Source organism: Perissodus microlepis, chromosome 6 (assembly GCF_051167445.1).
Source record: "Perissodus microlepis isolate ML-2025 ecotype Zambia chromosome 6, ASM5116744v1, whole genome shotgun sequence".
Classification (NCBI taxonomy): domain Eukaryota; kingdom Metazoa; phylum Chordata; class Actinopteri; order Cichliformes; family Cichlidae; genus Perissodus; species Perissodus microlepis.
In genome coordinates, this window is record NC_140466.1 from 23,269,662 (window position 1) to 23,283,571 (window position 13,910).

Below are 13,910 nucleotides of genomic sequence, written 5' to 3' on the forward strand. Positions count from 1 at the left end.
GAGTGTGATGCAATACGGCAGCGCTACTAAAGCAGTTAGTTATGGCATGGTAATTTATGCAATATGCTGTGAACTACATAACTAGCCAATTAAAGGCTAAAAGCAAAGTTGTCACCAAGTAATTAGAATACTGGTCATATTTTTTTGTATTGCTGCAGCTTTTCAAGTATTAACTTGGTGCGTTTGGCAACACCTAGGGGGGAATAATGGCAATATTAAGGCTGCCTGTTTATTTAAGGGAGAGGAAGAATACATTATAATTGTACATAATAATATCATAGATGATAGATTAAATAAATAGATTTTAGGTAGATGCTTGTGCATTCTTAAAGTCTCGAATTTCACTGAATATGACATCTCTAACAAGTTAATTTGTTCACATTTCCACATCTTAATTTTTAAGTGAAATGTTGGGTTTTTTTTTAGTTTATACACTATATGCATATAAGGTAACCTCCTTTTGCATTATTTTTGTGTGCTGCGTTTTTCTTTGTTTTAGCAAAAAGAGGAACAAAGGTATTTAAATCAACCTAGGATGATTTGTTTTAATTTTCACATGGCGTTACTGAGGTGATGCAAAGTGAAACATGCATTCTTTTTTTTGCTAATGTGCTGGAAAAGCTTGAAAACGGACATTGAAAGTGCTTAAAAAGTGCTTGAATTTGATGCTGAAAAAGGTGTCGTAAGTCCTTAGAAAACAGACAAAAAAAACTCCAGCACATACCTGATACAGAACCCGAGTGATGCATCTGGATTAAGGCTAATCTATTGTTCACTGAAACCATCAGAAATGGCCTCAGTGGAAAAGCAGCTGTCAAGAAGGCATCCTTAAGAGAAAAGGGTAGAGGTATGCTAAACTGCACAATAACTGGACTGAAAATTGTCATGTACGTATCATGTACGGAGGTACATTGATGGAGGTAAGTCTTTCAGTATGACAATGATCCCAAACACACTGCTAAAGCAGTAAAAAACATACCTGGACTGAAAAACACAATGGAAAACTATCAGTCATGGATTGGCCTCCCCAGAGCCCAGACCTCAGAACTATTCCCGAAGACTACTTAAAGAAATTAGATAAATGCTTGCCTAAGAGAGTTTAGGCTTTGTTCAAGAATAAAGGTAACTAAACCTAAACTATTGACTTTAGGGTTGTTGGAATTTTAAGAACTTTTTGCCTTATATCTTCCCGTTGAACTTTTTGTGATTTCCCTTCTCTGGAGCTAAAGGAGTCCACCCAAACACATGAGATATCAATGGAACACCCTGTATGTCCTCCATTTAGTACATCAGGACTTAGTATGGTAGCTCAAATAAGTCAACAATGGGCTGGGAGGTCAGTTCCTTGATCCTTAATATACAAATTCTCATGACCATTGATCAAAGCCCAGATGAACAGAATCAATGTTTGGGGGTTCTCAGGAGGATATACTATTCCTTCATGTATTTTTGTACATATTTGAATACATCACTGCAGTTTTGTCCCATTTTTCTAGCAAAAATATTAAGAAATGAAGGATGGCTCAAGACTTTTGCACGGTACTTCTAAGTTTTTGATGAAGCCTTTCGGCTTTGAGTGACTCTTACAAACACAAACACAGTCAAACGCAATCAGCTAACACATCCATTGGTTTACCCAGAAAAAAAGGGCACAATCCAAGTTCAACATGTTTATTTGATTTTTCTTTTTTTAATGGCAGCAACAGAACAACAATAACCGCTATGGTTAAACAGGCAAAAAAAAAAAAAATCTAAGAAAAATCCAGATGACAGAAAGTGGGCTAATCTTTGTTTAATATTATCACACAATATCTGTGCTATCAGCTTTAAAAACTAAAGTTGTACTACAGCTACCACTTTGTTATTGGATGCTGAAACAGGTCATCAGACAGGCACAAAAATACTCTTATTTACATCTATGTAAAAAACAAAAAAAAACCTAAAACAGGCGCCGACTAGAAATTAAAGCATTTTCTTGGCTAGAAACTTTGGCAATCTCCACAATTATGTTTTCGTGCATCTGAAGTGGACATGTATGAAACACGCTTTACAGAGTTAACACATCTACTGCTATTAGACATTTTCAAGGTGCTTCTACCTACAGATAATCGTCTGTACTTCCCATAATTGAGGCTAAGATCCATCTGTCGAATCAGTAAATGCTCCAACAATCAAAACCATCTCCACCAGCTGAAACCCCCCCCCCCCATGGTTCCTGCACTAGCTCTCTCCCATCCTCGTTACAGTTTGACAAACTCAAGGTTGCAGATTTACAAGTCGTGTCACTACTCAAACAGATGCATCTAAGCAAAAGGTGTCTAGAAGTTAAAGATTACAGACAGCATAAAAATAAAATATATGCAATCAGTCGCGATCCTGGGGTTGGGCTGATGAAAGCTTTCAGCAGCAGCAATGCAGAAAAAAAAACAACAACAACAAAACAAATCAATTAAACTGGAAACCAGTGGTTGTCATCAGTCACAAACTGGGCACGAGATCTCACGTGATCAGCCCAGTTTTACAGCAGCAAATCTCCCTTCTTCAGGCCTGCAAGACACTCAAGTGGACTCCTCCTGAGTTTTTGGGGCACTACAGTCCAAAATAAATAATAAAGGGATAAAGGTTAAAACAGTTCATTAAAAAATAGTGAGGATAAAGTCTTGATATTTTATATTTACTCATTTATTTTTAGTAAAAATCCTTGGAAGACCAAACTTTATCCTTCTAACACGTATGGCTCATGTAGCACTTGTGCACAATCAATGGAAACTAAAATCATCAACCCTTGTGAAGGCTAGATTCAAAATCATACCAAAAATTTTAATCACAAGCATACACGTGCCTGGGGATGCTCTTTGTTGTTGCTTCTCCAGTGCACCTGTATTTAATTTGCACCAAAGCAGATGAAATGCATTCACAGTGCTTGATCCTTCCTAACTGGACAGACTGAAACCCCTGCAGTTTACCTGACTCTGTGTTAGACTGTGATGATCAAGAGCTACAGTGTATTTGAGAAACTGAATGTTATATTTTACTAATGCTCTTTATTTAAAAAAACAAAAACAAAACAGAAACATAGGAACAGAAGTTCCCATCCCCTTTAACATCAAATCTCTTAAATATTCCCCAACAAAGACTTCTTTTAAAAAAATGAAACCATATATTTGAATGCATTTTCAAATGCCTACTTTAAGTCATGAGCAGGAGGCAAGGGCCTTGATTCTGTTAATGGAAGTAAGAAAACTTTATCAAGTCAGCACATAACAAAATAAGCTCTAAAGGCTTTATTTCCTTCATTGATTTTGTGACTTGTATGAACCTCAAAGACGAGGTGGGAGTGGGCAGGTATCACACAGCACCTTCCAGGATGACCTTTTGTATAATGGACCAAGAGGGGGAAAAAGTTAACAACCCACATGTGTGGCACTGCCCTGAAAACTATGTATACATTATGAATTGGAGTTATATAACCAGCACTAATGGGTTCAACTGATTTACACTGACAGTTTCGGTTGAGGCCATCAAGCATGCAGGAGGATCACAATCAAGCTTGTGTTCTCAAAGCTACCTTTGATTCTCTCCTGCTGAAGCATCTTCGGGAAGCCTCTCTCTCTCCATCTCCTGCTTCTTCTCGTCGGGGCCGACATCACCATTTGTCACTTTGTCTGTTCGGCAGAGACGCACAGGCTGAGTCAAACAGAGTCATCGCTGCACAACCTGAGCCATGACAGGAGCATGTGATGGCACATGACCGGTCCGGATCGGACAAAAATAAATACGATTTTCTATCCATTTGACATGCTATGCACTTTAAAAAAAAAGACCTTTCATAAAAGGCACACATTTTGATAGTAGTACTGTATTTTCAAGCAAGGATGTGGTAATTAAGGTTAGTTTTTCTGGAAAGGATGCAAACCACACTGATCCTGTGACGTCCCCCTGGGAAGGGGAGAAGAAGCTGATAGCAGAGGATCACTGTTTCTGTTTACTGGTATTTATAAGTGTGTTAGAAGTTCATAATGAATTTAAAATAATGAGCAGAAAGTCCTAGATGCAACTTTATCCCATTTCTGTTACTGTTTTCCCTTGCAGTCATCAAAATAGCTTATAGGTATCTTATTTCCATATACCAGTTACCATCATCACTAGCCTGTGCCCGGGGCTCAGTCACGCCCTTAAAGGCTGAATACGTAGTAAGCGCAAACCTTCTGCTTAACGTAATGGAAAGAGATCTGTGTTACCTTAACTGACAGAAAACTGACATTTTCTGTTATTTCTGACATTTCCACACAATTTGATAAAAACTTTCTCCTACTCACCGTTATAAGAATAAAATCCATCAGACAACATATATATATAAAGGATGGATGCAGCTACCATGACTACACCTACTGGTTAGTGACATTCTCTTGGGAAACCCTGATCTGAGCATTTTAGCCTTTGCCATCTTATATGTCACAAGTATCTGAGGGACACCGCACACTCTCCAACTAGCAATCTGGTTTCATCCTTGTTCTAAAGTCCAGTGGGGGACCATAATTTCCTAAATGACTGTCACATTGTAATAAACAAGATTCCAAACCAGTGACTAAAATCATCTCATCAGGGCAGTCATTAGTCATTGAGAATGGGAGGCGAGGGTTGTTTTCCTTGAAGCCAGAGGAGTCGGCTCCTGGTGGCCAGCAAATGCCGGTTTAAGGCACCTGCACAGAGACTTCACTTTTCAGATCTAGAGGTTATGCAGACCTTTTACATACCATCTGTATCAACCCATAATAAATGTGCATTACTTTCTGTAGAAACACGCTTTTTAGCATCTGTGCCTGTTTGCCAGTCTGGCATATTTTGGTAAATGAAAACAGGTCAAAATATCTTCATATCACTCTGTAACTTTATCATCGTATGCACTGCACATCTGTTTAGGAATCAGTGATGTTCTTGATTTATTGTGAAATGTTCCATCCAGGAGCTGTGTGTAGTGCTCCACAGCAGGGACACAGACCTGCATCATCAGTCCTAAAGAATCATTACAATCCTGCAAATCACTGGATGGAGAGCAGCCATCATATCGGGCTGAATTCAACACCAATAGCCCTTTTCCACTAGTACCTATTTGGCTCGACTTGACTTGGTTTTGGTCGTTTTTCATGACAACCGAGCACCACCTAATATCCGTGGGGTTGTTATATTAGCTGACAGTCCCGTGATGTCATTTGCAAGCGACACGAACGCCAAAACAAAGGGGGACGTCAAGGCGATGGTATACCGGCTGCTCAGTTTATGGCTTTTTGTCAGACTCGAGGACCACAGTGGTGTTTTTTTATGACACCATTTCCCCTCGTTTTGATTTTCATGTGGGAGAAACTCTTGTGATTTATTGAGTAATTTACTGAGTTGACTAGCCAATCAGTGGTGTGCAGTCTGTTGACATCACATTTTCAGATCACTGAGAACCCTGGCTGAGTAGGTACTAAAAAAGTGCCTGGTAGCAGGTACTATCACCTACTGGAAAACACCCTGAAAAACCAAGTCGAGGCGTGCATGGATAAGACCTCCAATTAAGGTAAACTTTTATTGGCACCAGTCAAGTGGAAAACCTCTCTCACTGAGCTCGCATGCTGCAGTTATACCAGCTTTAATACCAATGTCTGCATTGACAGTTAATGTGGTGAGGAGCTGTTAAACCGCAGTGAGTCGTTGACTCTTTGACTCACTCATAAACCTTTGATCGACTCCCCTGAACTACAAAGACAGAACCCTAAATAACTGACACCTCAAGCAGATTTTCTAATACAATGTCAGTGGCATAATACAGGAAAAAATATACAAGCTCCAAGGACCATATATAAAGCTTCCAAGTACAAGGAGCTGCTGGTGTCAAAGTTCTTAGAATTATATTTCAACAGAATCCCTCAAGATTAAGATTATAATCTGATAAAGATAAAAGTTATTCACAAAACACATACCCCTTATGAAAGCTCTTAGATAACATGGTAGTTCTTAAACAGAGCACAAAAGTAAGAGAAATATGCTCCGAGGGAAGAATGACAGAGTTAGTGAAATGTTAGATCATGTATTGATAATGTTTGTGGTCTATCTTAAAAAGCTGTGCTTATCCCCCACCCAGCACAACAAGGCTAAAATACAAAAATGAAACACACACAACCATAGTACCATTCGCAAAGTCCAGGAATGGCTGCAATCACAACATAGTAAGATTGTCTCTGCTTTGATGCAACATTTTTGCAAAATACATTTTGCAAGTGTCCAAAAATATATAGGCCCATGCATGCTAAACAGCTACTGTAAAGGTAGGCTAGAAAGAAAGAAAGAATGTGATGATCTGTACCCGAATTATTTTCTTTGGCTTGTTCAACCCTCTTCAGCGCTCCTTTCTTTGCTTCTTCGTGCTGCCGTTGTTCAGCTAAAGATTTGTTCAGCACCTGGCTGAGCACACAGTCACCCTCTCCAACCAGAAACATGCTCTTAAACTTATTGTACAACATGGTGGCCTTGTCCATGATATCCTGGCTTGCTTTGAATCTGCGAATCTAGGACATGAACAAATAAGGAAGGCATTACCACTCATGAAATAACGCTGATGCAGAATGCATCCAAAATAAGACTCCTTCATGTTGTTACCTTTTTGAGCGTGGCGATGAGTTCGCTGTGTTTCTGCAGATGCTGGGTTGTGACCTGAAGGGCACCAATCTCATCTAATGCATCCAGACACTTCTTCACATCCTAGTGACAAGAGACAGGGAATAATACAGATGGCATGGAAAAAAAAGTCCAAAATACAGATTTTTAGAAGATACACCTATGGTATCAATTTGAGGTGATGCCAATACCACATCAGCATTATATGGTTGAGGGGTAAAAATAGGAGGAAAAAAATGCCAGTTATGTTTTCCCACAGCCCAGTTAAAACTGAGTGAACTAAAGTAAAAGCTCATGTGCAGATCTGAGCCCCGACGGACTGAATAATGCAAGGAGCGCATTAACAAGGATGGAGTAGCAGGCTTATTCTTAACCTTAAGATACCCACATAAGAGTCCAAGCATTCTGGCATAATTTAAACAGTGCAATAAAACCACAATGAGAAAGGTATGCGTCTATGGGTAAATACTATTTTAGTCTTTGATGGATACTTTAGATGAAGCATTGACGGGTTTAACACCTTTTGTCTTCATCAGCTCAGTGCAGGAGAACACTGATTCATAAAGTTGTCAGAAGAGAAATGTGGACTGAGTATCATGTAAGATTTGAGTGATGTGAACTTACAGGGTTGTCAATTTTCAGTGAAATTTTGATTTCACTGTGCAGTCTCTGCAGTTTCAAGTCAGTTGACATTTCTAAGTGAAGAAAGAAAAGGGAAGAAAACATGATTATTCTTAAATAACTACTTTTAAAAACCTTTACTGAAATATAAATAAGAAATAGATATTTTGATTGGTCACTAAAATCTTTTTGCACCTACAATTGACTTTTAGCTTGCCACAAAAATATGAATATATATGTTTTTTGTTTTGACCGGCAAAATTACCTTTTTTCTTGGCTCCTGTCCTCTCTTCATTTTTCTTCTCTTCATCTCTACCTGGTCTACGAGATAGCAATAAATGCAACATGTCATAACTCTATCCAGGATTAAGACACACATGATTACATTTTATCATTTGCTCTGAGCTTCTGATGACTACTGTGTATAAACGTACTCTCTCAATTCATCAGCTTTCCGCCGCCGCACATCTTTGTCCACATCTGCATTTTGCTGTTTCTTTCTGCCTTTATTTTTCTGAGATTAAGAGAGATTAAGGTACTCAAAAGCATGTTTTTTATGACACCTCTTTCAGAAACAATGATGGCAATGGGAGAGACTAATTGCATAGATACTTGCCTCTTCATCGTCAGAGCCAGAGGAACTGTCATCCTTGGACTTCTTCTTCTTAGCTTCAGGCTCCTTTACTTCTGTGTCCTTTCCTTCCTTCTTCCTCCTCTTCTCTTCCTCTCCACTTTGGGTCTTGTCCTCTGTTGTCCTCTTTCGCTTTTTGTCTGACTCTCCAATCTCCCTAAATAAAAAAGAAAGAGAAAAATGCATCTGTTTTTATACTGCTGGGCTGATTTGGCTTTTAACATTCCAGTGAAATCGGGGTTTCAGGATCTGGCCTTTATGCAGGCTGAAGAGCATCAAAGAGCCACTGCAGAAACTGTGCAAAGAAAGCATGAAGCTTCTGTGTCTGCATGAATTTTGTACGGTGTCTGTTGATAATCATGTAGTTACATTTCACTGCCGGAGCCTTGCTGTTCCTGCTGCTGAAGCAAAAGCAACTTCTCACTCTTGGGCTTCCTGCCTCTTCGTTTAGGGCCTTCTCCACCTAATCACATGAATGGAGACACACAGACGCACGATTCATTTTGATCATATGCAGAAGTTATGAAGGACAGCTGTCCAGTCCTATAATAATGCATTATTAACAGTTGCCAGTAAGTTTAATGTATATATCATACAGGCTACAAGCTGTAATGGGTATATTCCCACCTCGTTCCTGTGTATTAGATGTATTGTCATGAATATGAGCTTCTGATTTATTAACTTCTCATTGCTCCTACATGATTATCATACCAGCACCACAAAACAAACAGCCTACCGGTGGGACTAACAGGACTTGCTGGTACATCATCTTTGTCATTCTCCTGGTCAGCATCACTCTGAAATTCAGGAAGAAATAAAAGAATTTAAAAACAAAGTACTAAAGACCAACTAATAAACAAAAAAACCCAAAACTACAATCTATTGTTATTACACTTTTTCTTTTAAACTAAACAAATTAATAGCCAGTGCCAACCTTTTTCTTTCTTCCTCGCTTGGGTTTAGGTACATCTGGTGATTCTTTCTGAGCAGAGTCCTAAAATTATTGACACATCCAGTTATTTTAATCAGAACGCACATCAAATTTGAGCTTTCTTTGTTATCTCATTAATATAAGAAGGAAAGCTGTAGCAGTAAGAGAATGAGCAGGTAAATGTCCTCCCCGATTTAAAAAAAAAAAAAGCATCAATCTGTCTTTGACTTTGGTGGTGGTGCTGATGGTAGTGGGGGAGGGGGTGTCAGTGGCACCATCTAGGGTATACCTGAAATACTACACCCTGTTGGGGTATGAAAACTTCAGTATGAATCAGTATTTATTAAAGAAATAGGACAACTTGTGAGTCATTAAATTACTGCAGTCACAGCAGGAAGAATGTCATAGTAAAATAATGTATTTTAATTTAATTGAATTATGAGTCCCGACTTACCTTTCTCCAAGGTACACAGAAAGCCATGCAAAATAAAATACCATTAACTGATTGAAAACAGTACTTGTGCATTATATGGATAGGAAAAAGCAGGAAATGCAAAGCGCTGCAGCAGGACGTCAGATTAATCCCAAAGAGGTGGAAAGAGACGAAGAAGAAAATACACTTTTTGTGTTTTCTTTATAGCCGCACACAGAACTGGGTCTTGAATGAAGACAGATTAGATCTACAGCCATTTCCACTGGTAGCTTTGACCTTACCTGAGCTTATTATTATTATTTCATCTAGTGAAAACAAACAGACTGCTTTCTTAGAAACCTATCAGTTTCTAAATCAGCGATCACCTCAAAAGCATTAAAAACAGCAAAACCAACACCAGGCTCTCCGATCGAAACGTCCAGCACCGGGGAAGTTTTGTGGCCAACGACAAGAATTTTGAGTCAAACAGGAAAACAAACAAACCAAAAACTCGACCAATTAAATAAAAGCACCAGGTGTCACATGCTTTTCCCAAGGAGAACAGAATAACCTGCACCGCTTTAGGGCGTCACAACATGCAAAGTACGTACATCCTGGTCCTGATGACCCTGCTCAGAGATCAGAGACCCTTCCTCCTCCTCCTCCTCATTCTCATTCTCCTGCTCAGCCTCACTTCCTGGAACCTGAATGCACCCAAGACACAGCATAGGACGCAGCGTGGTGGGGTGAACGAGTCTTGAAAGGGAGAAAAGTTAGCGAGTATTCTTCTGCTGCACACACACACACAACTGTTGGCATAAAAGCCTCTGAAGCAGTTATCAAAGAATAGCAAATAATCTGTGAAGCTTTGGCTGCAGTCATATGGTTTTCATCATAAAGAAGGCAAGAAGAAGACTTGAGGGCTAGCAAAAAAACAAATAAATAAACAAAAGGATAGAAGCTGGTGACACAGGGACAAACGAGCAGAAGGTGAGTGCAGTGAAGTGAAATACAGTCTGCAGAGGGGGATCTGAAGAGAAAAACTTACTTTGGCTTTGATCACCTTGTCATCTGCATCCTCTTCTCCTTCTGGACTGCTGTCTGAATCCTTCTCACCAAAAGACTGAGGGGGAACCGGCTTCAAATACAAACAAAAAGGAATTTGGTTAAATTAAACTGGGCAAAAAAACACAAGAAGAACAGGGCTCAGAAGTAGCTGTGCACATTCAGTAATGTCAGATGATCCGAACAGGGCAGCAGGAAACAGGTAATTTCTTTGAAGTTAAACAAATATGACCCAAACTATTCCTGTAAACAAACCATACTTGAGTTTTTAGGTAGCTAAAGGCTAAATGCTCTGAATGCAAACTGGTGCCCACTTATGTTTGTCAGCAAAACAGAAAGCCGGGCAACAAGTTTTATGATGTATATTCAATCCCAATGCCCTGATGTCTGCAGGACAAATACTGGGACAGGTTTTGGAGAAGACAAAAAAGAAAAGAAGAGGATATACCTTGGGTGCAGTAAGCTCCACTTTTGGGTTGTTCTCAATCTCCCACAATCCTTCATTGAATCCTTTTCTCTTGTTAGGCTTGGCATACTTCTCTTTGTTAGGGAGGTATGGAAAAATGTCTTTGGGGCCAAGAAATGCACTGCAGAAAAAGATGTTTGTATATTTAATACTTTTTTTGCTGTGTAGTATAAAGTCCGGTGAGTACATGCACTGCTAGGACTGACAGGTCTCTAAAATTTTTAAAACAATAACAAAATGTACTTCCATAACCACTGAAGTCACCTTCCAGTCATTCCAATGACTCATAAATACAATGAAAAGGTCACATGTATCCTTCTACAGTTTTGAGTCTGCGTCATGTGACACCTCTGTAAAGATCTTCAACAAGTTTACCCAGTTGAATCTCTTCAGATCACTCAGACCAAATGAAACATGCAGAACACCGTAAGTACATCAAACTGAAGGAGGTGTCAAGCTGCCTGTTACTAACGTTTCATGGGTGCCAAAGAAGAAAATTGGAAACTTGACGTTGGATGGCTTCACTGCACCATCGGGTACTTCATCGATCTGGCAAAGACATAAGAAAAAGCAGATGTTTGCTTACAGCTGTAAATGGTAGTGGCTTATTTGCTTGGGTGCTTGTTTGCACACGATCTGCCTTATTTGTATGTCTGTCCACAATATAAATGGTAAATGGCCTGCATTTGTATAGCGCTTTTCTAGTCCCTAAGGACCCCAAAGCGCTTCACACTACATTCAGTCATTCACCCATTCACACACACATTCACACACTGGCGATGGCAAGCTACATATAAGCATCGCACTTACTCTTGCAGGCCAGTGTGGATAACCCTTCATCTTGGCAAAAATCAGATCGCCAGGTTTCCAATCTCGAGTCATGTTGGACGTATCACCAAGCTGGAAAAATCAGTAAATTTAAACTTGCATCAATATAATGTACCACATTGTGATGCGTCTTCTCACCAATGGGAAACCCTCATTCAATGCCCCTCCCCTAACCACAACCAACATCCTCTGGAGTCCGGAGTTCATTCAAACATGACAGTCACGTTTGCTGTGATAAAACAGCCATATATTATATGGATTTGTTTAATGTGTTCATGCTAATCTCATCGCTGGCTAAAAACAAGTGAAAGCCAGGTGTATTAACACGCGCGAGCGATGCAAGAAAAGCGAAACGCTTCGTCAACAAACACACACGCTAGCTAGCGTTTAGCCATTAATTGCTAACAAAACAGCTTCTTCCACTGACCTCTAGCGTTTAGAGACTTCCGCGGGGAAGCAGGCTATTTGCTGCGGTTCGAAAAATCGATAGTATATCAGAATTGTTAATAAGAAAACAACCTGCTCCTTTCCTTTTCCGCACACTCGGATGCACGTTTTCCGCTCCCGCGCAGGACGTCAATAGACTGTACCAATACAGGGCAGATCGGGGGGAGTCGATTTTAATTAAAAGCCACTACCTGGGTTTTTCTCTGTGTATCAAATCGAGCTCAACCCATTACGATAATTAAATAAACGCCAAATGCTTGTGATGATTACCTGGAGTCTTGTGCGGCATGTATTTGAGGGGTAATAACGCTAGTACCCAGTTGGAATGGATGCAGCTTTAGTGGGCGTTAACGTCTGCGCATGCGCTTTTATATAAAAGCTTAAACCGATAAGCTTTGACGCTCAAAGTTGTAACTATGGAAACTTATAAGGGTCGGACTAAGGAAAGATACAAGAATTCTAAACATTTACATTCAGCGTTAATTCTGATCCAACAGTCTGATCGCTCAGTACATGTTCCTGGGACGTGAGAGTCAGAGTGGGAGGTCGGCAGCTGGTCCTGATGCTGCGGATGCCATCTATCTCTCATACAGGGATGGTATATTTTAATCTTATTTTTAATGCAATATTACCTGAGAGACAAAAAAGGCCTTTAATTTTCTCATTTTATTGTAAACCAGCATCACGAGGTGCAAAAGCCTGTGCGTGATGTGGTAATCACTTGGAATATGATGGCTGACGTCCCGACTCAATTTGGTTTGTATTTAGTGACATCTAGTGGACAAATCTAGGTATAACACATTGACTAAACGCAGTCCCGAGTTTGTAATTATTACAGTAAAATACTTATGTGTGGTCTTCATTTTATTACATTCCCATGAAAAAAATTTCGGTTCCTGGTACTATGAGGAGTTCAATACTACAGTGCATATTGCAAACTACCAATGGACAGTGGAATCTCTTTTTTAGAGTTTCAAGCTCATCTGTTTTACTGACTAATCTTAGAGTTATAACTGCTATTTTCTTATCAGTTGATGCCCAGATTGTTCTCTTAATTGATCAGTTAGCTGCTTAAATCTCCTTATTAATTTCGTGGCTCTTAATGCAAGTCTTCAGATGTGCTCTGTCTGACCAAAAGCTTCTGAAATTAGTTTTTGGACCTCACTATTATACAAAGGCAGTTTAATTAAGAGTGATAAAACACTGGAGAGTAGCATATTTACCTATTTCTAAAGTTGGCTACAGGCAATATTCACAGACACAGACATATATAATACACACTCATATGACTATATAAATGTATTATTGCATCAGCTTTTCTCACAAATGTAAATATTCTCTTCTTTGTTCCTCCATTTTTAATATACAGGCTGAAATGTACTGTAGGAAAAGTTATCAAACTAATAAAAATATCTTTCCATAAGTCATCCACAAGGCTCTGAAGCACTTTATACTACTATAAGACCTCAAATGTTGTAGGTAAATGAAGGTGACCTTAGCACTTGTGGCCATACAGATACACAAGTGTACATAAATCTAAGTGTGTGTGTGTGCTTGTGTGTATTATCAAGACAATAGAAGATGCTGATATTTGAAGGACAGATGCACCAGCCACTTAGTCCCAGAGAGGGGGATAAGTGAGAAGAGGAGGCCAGTGTGGGCCAGAGGAGGGTGGATGAGACAAAAGGAGAAGAGAACGAGGTGGAACCCAGGTCCATGCCCAGGAATAACTCACAGGAGCTACCAGGCCCCCTGCCCAGCCTGTGAGGTGAGAGACCTTAGAGTTGGATCCCAGCCAGCTTAGTGGGGTTCCTGCTTAGACACACGGCTATGGCAGAGGCCCGGGGAT

At 39.7% G+C, this 13,910-nt stretch overlaps 1 protein-coding gene across 3 annotated transcripts; it reads right to left on the bottom strand.

Annotated features, from left to right (window-relative positions):
- Nucleotides 1-1,655: 1,655 nt before the first annotated feature.
- On the bottom strand, nt 1,656-12,192 carry psip1a (PC4 and SFRS1 interacting protein 1a). 3 transcript variants are annotated; one of them, XM_084931549.1, is made up of 17 exons: nt 12,134-12,192; nt 11,597-11,686; nt 11,259-11,335; nt 10,769-10,907; nt 10,304-10,393; nt 9,867-9,959; nt 8,847-8,906; nt 8,649-8,709; nt 8,282-8,375; nt 7,898-8,069; nt 7,716-7,795; nt 7,547-7,602; nt 7,285-7,355; nt 6,643-6,744; nt 6,350-6,551; nt 3,569-3,665; nt 1,656-2,589 (listed from the first exon to the last, which is right to left on the bottom strand). In XM_084931549.1, exons 2-17 carry the CDS (start codon nt 11,666-11,668, stop codon nt 2,559-2,561), a joined length of 1,497 nt encoding a protein of 498 aa, XP_084787675.1. In that variant the 5' UTR covers nt 11,669-11,686; nt 12,134-12,192; the 3' UTR covers nt 1,656-2,558. The 3 variants fall into 3 exon arrangements, with proteins under 3 accessions (XP_084787675.1, XP_084787674.1, XP_084787676.1); XM_084931548.1 differs by having other exon boundaries at nt 12,042-12,191; XM_084931550.1 differs by lacking the exon at nt 9,867-9,959 and having other exon boundaries at nt 12,042-12,190.
- Nucleotides 12,193-13,910: the final 1,718 nt, after the last annotated feature.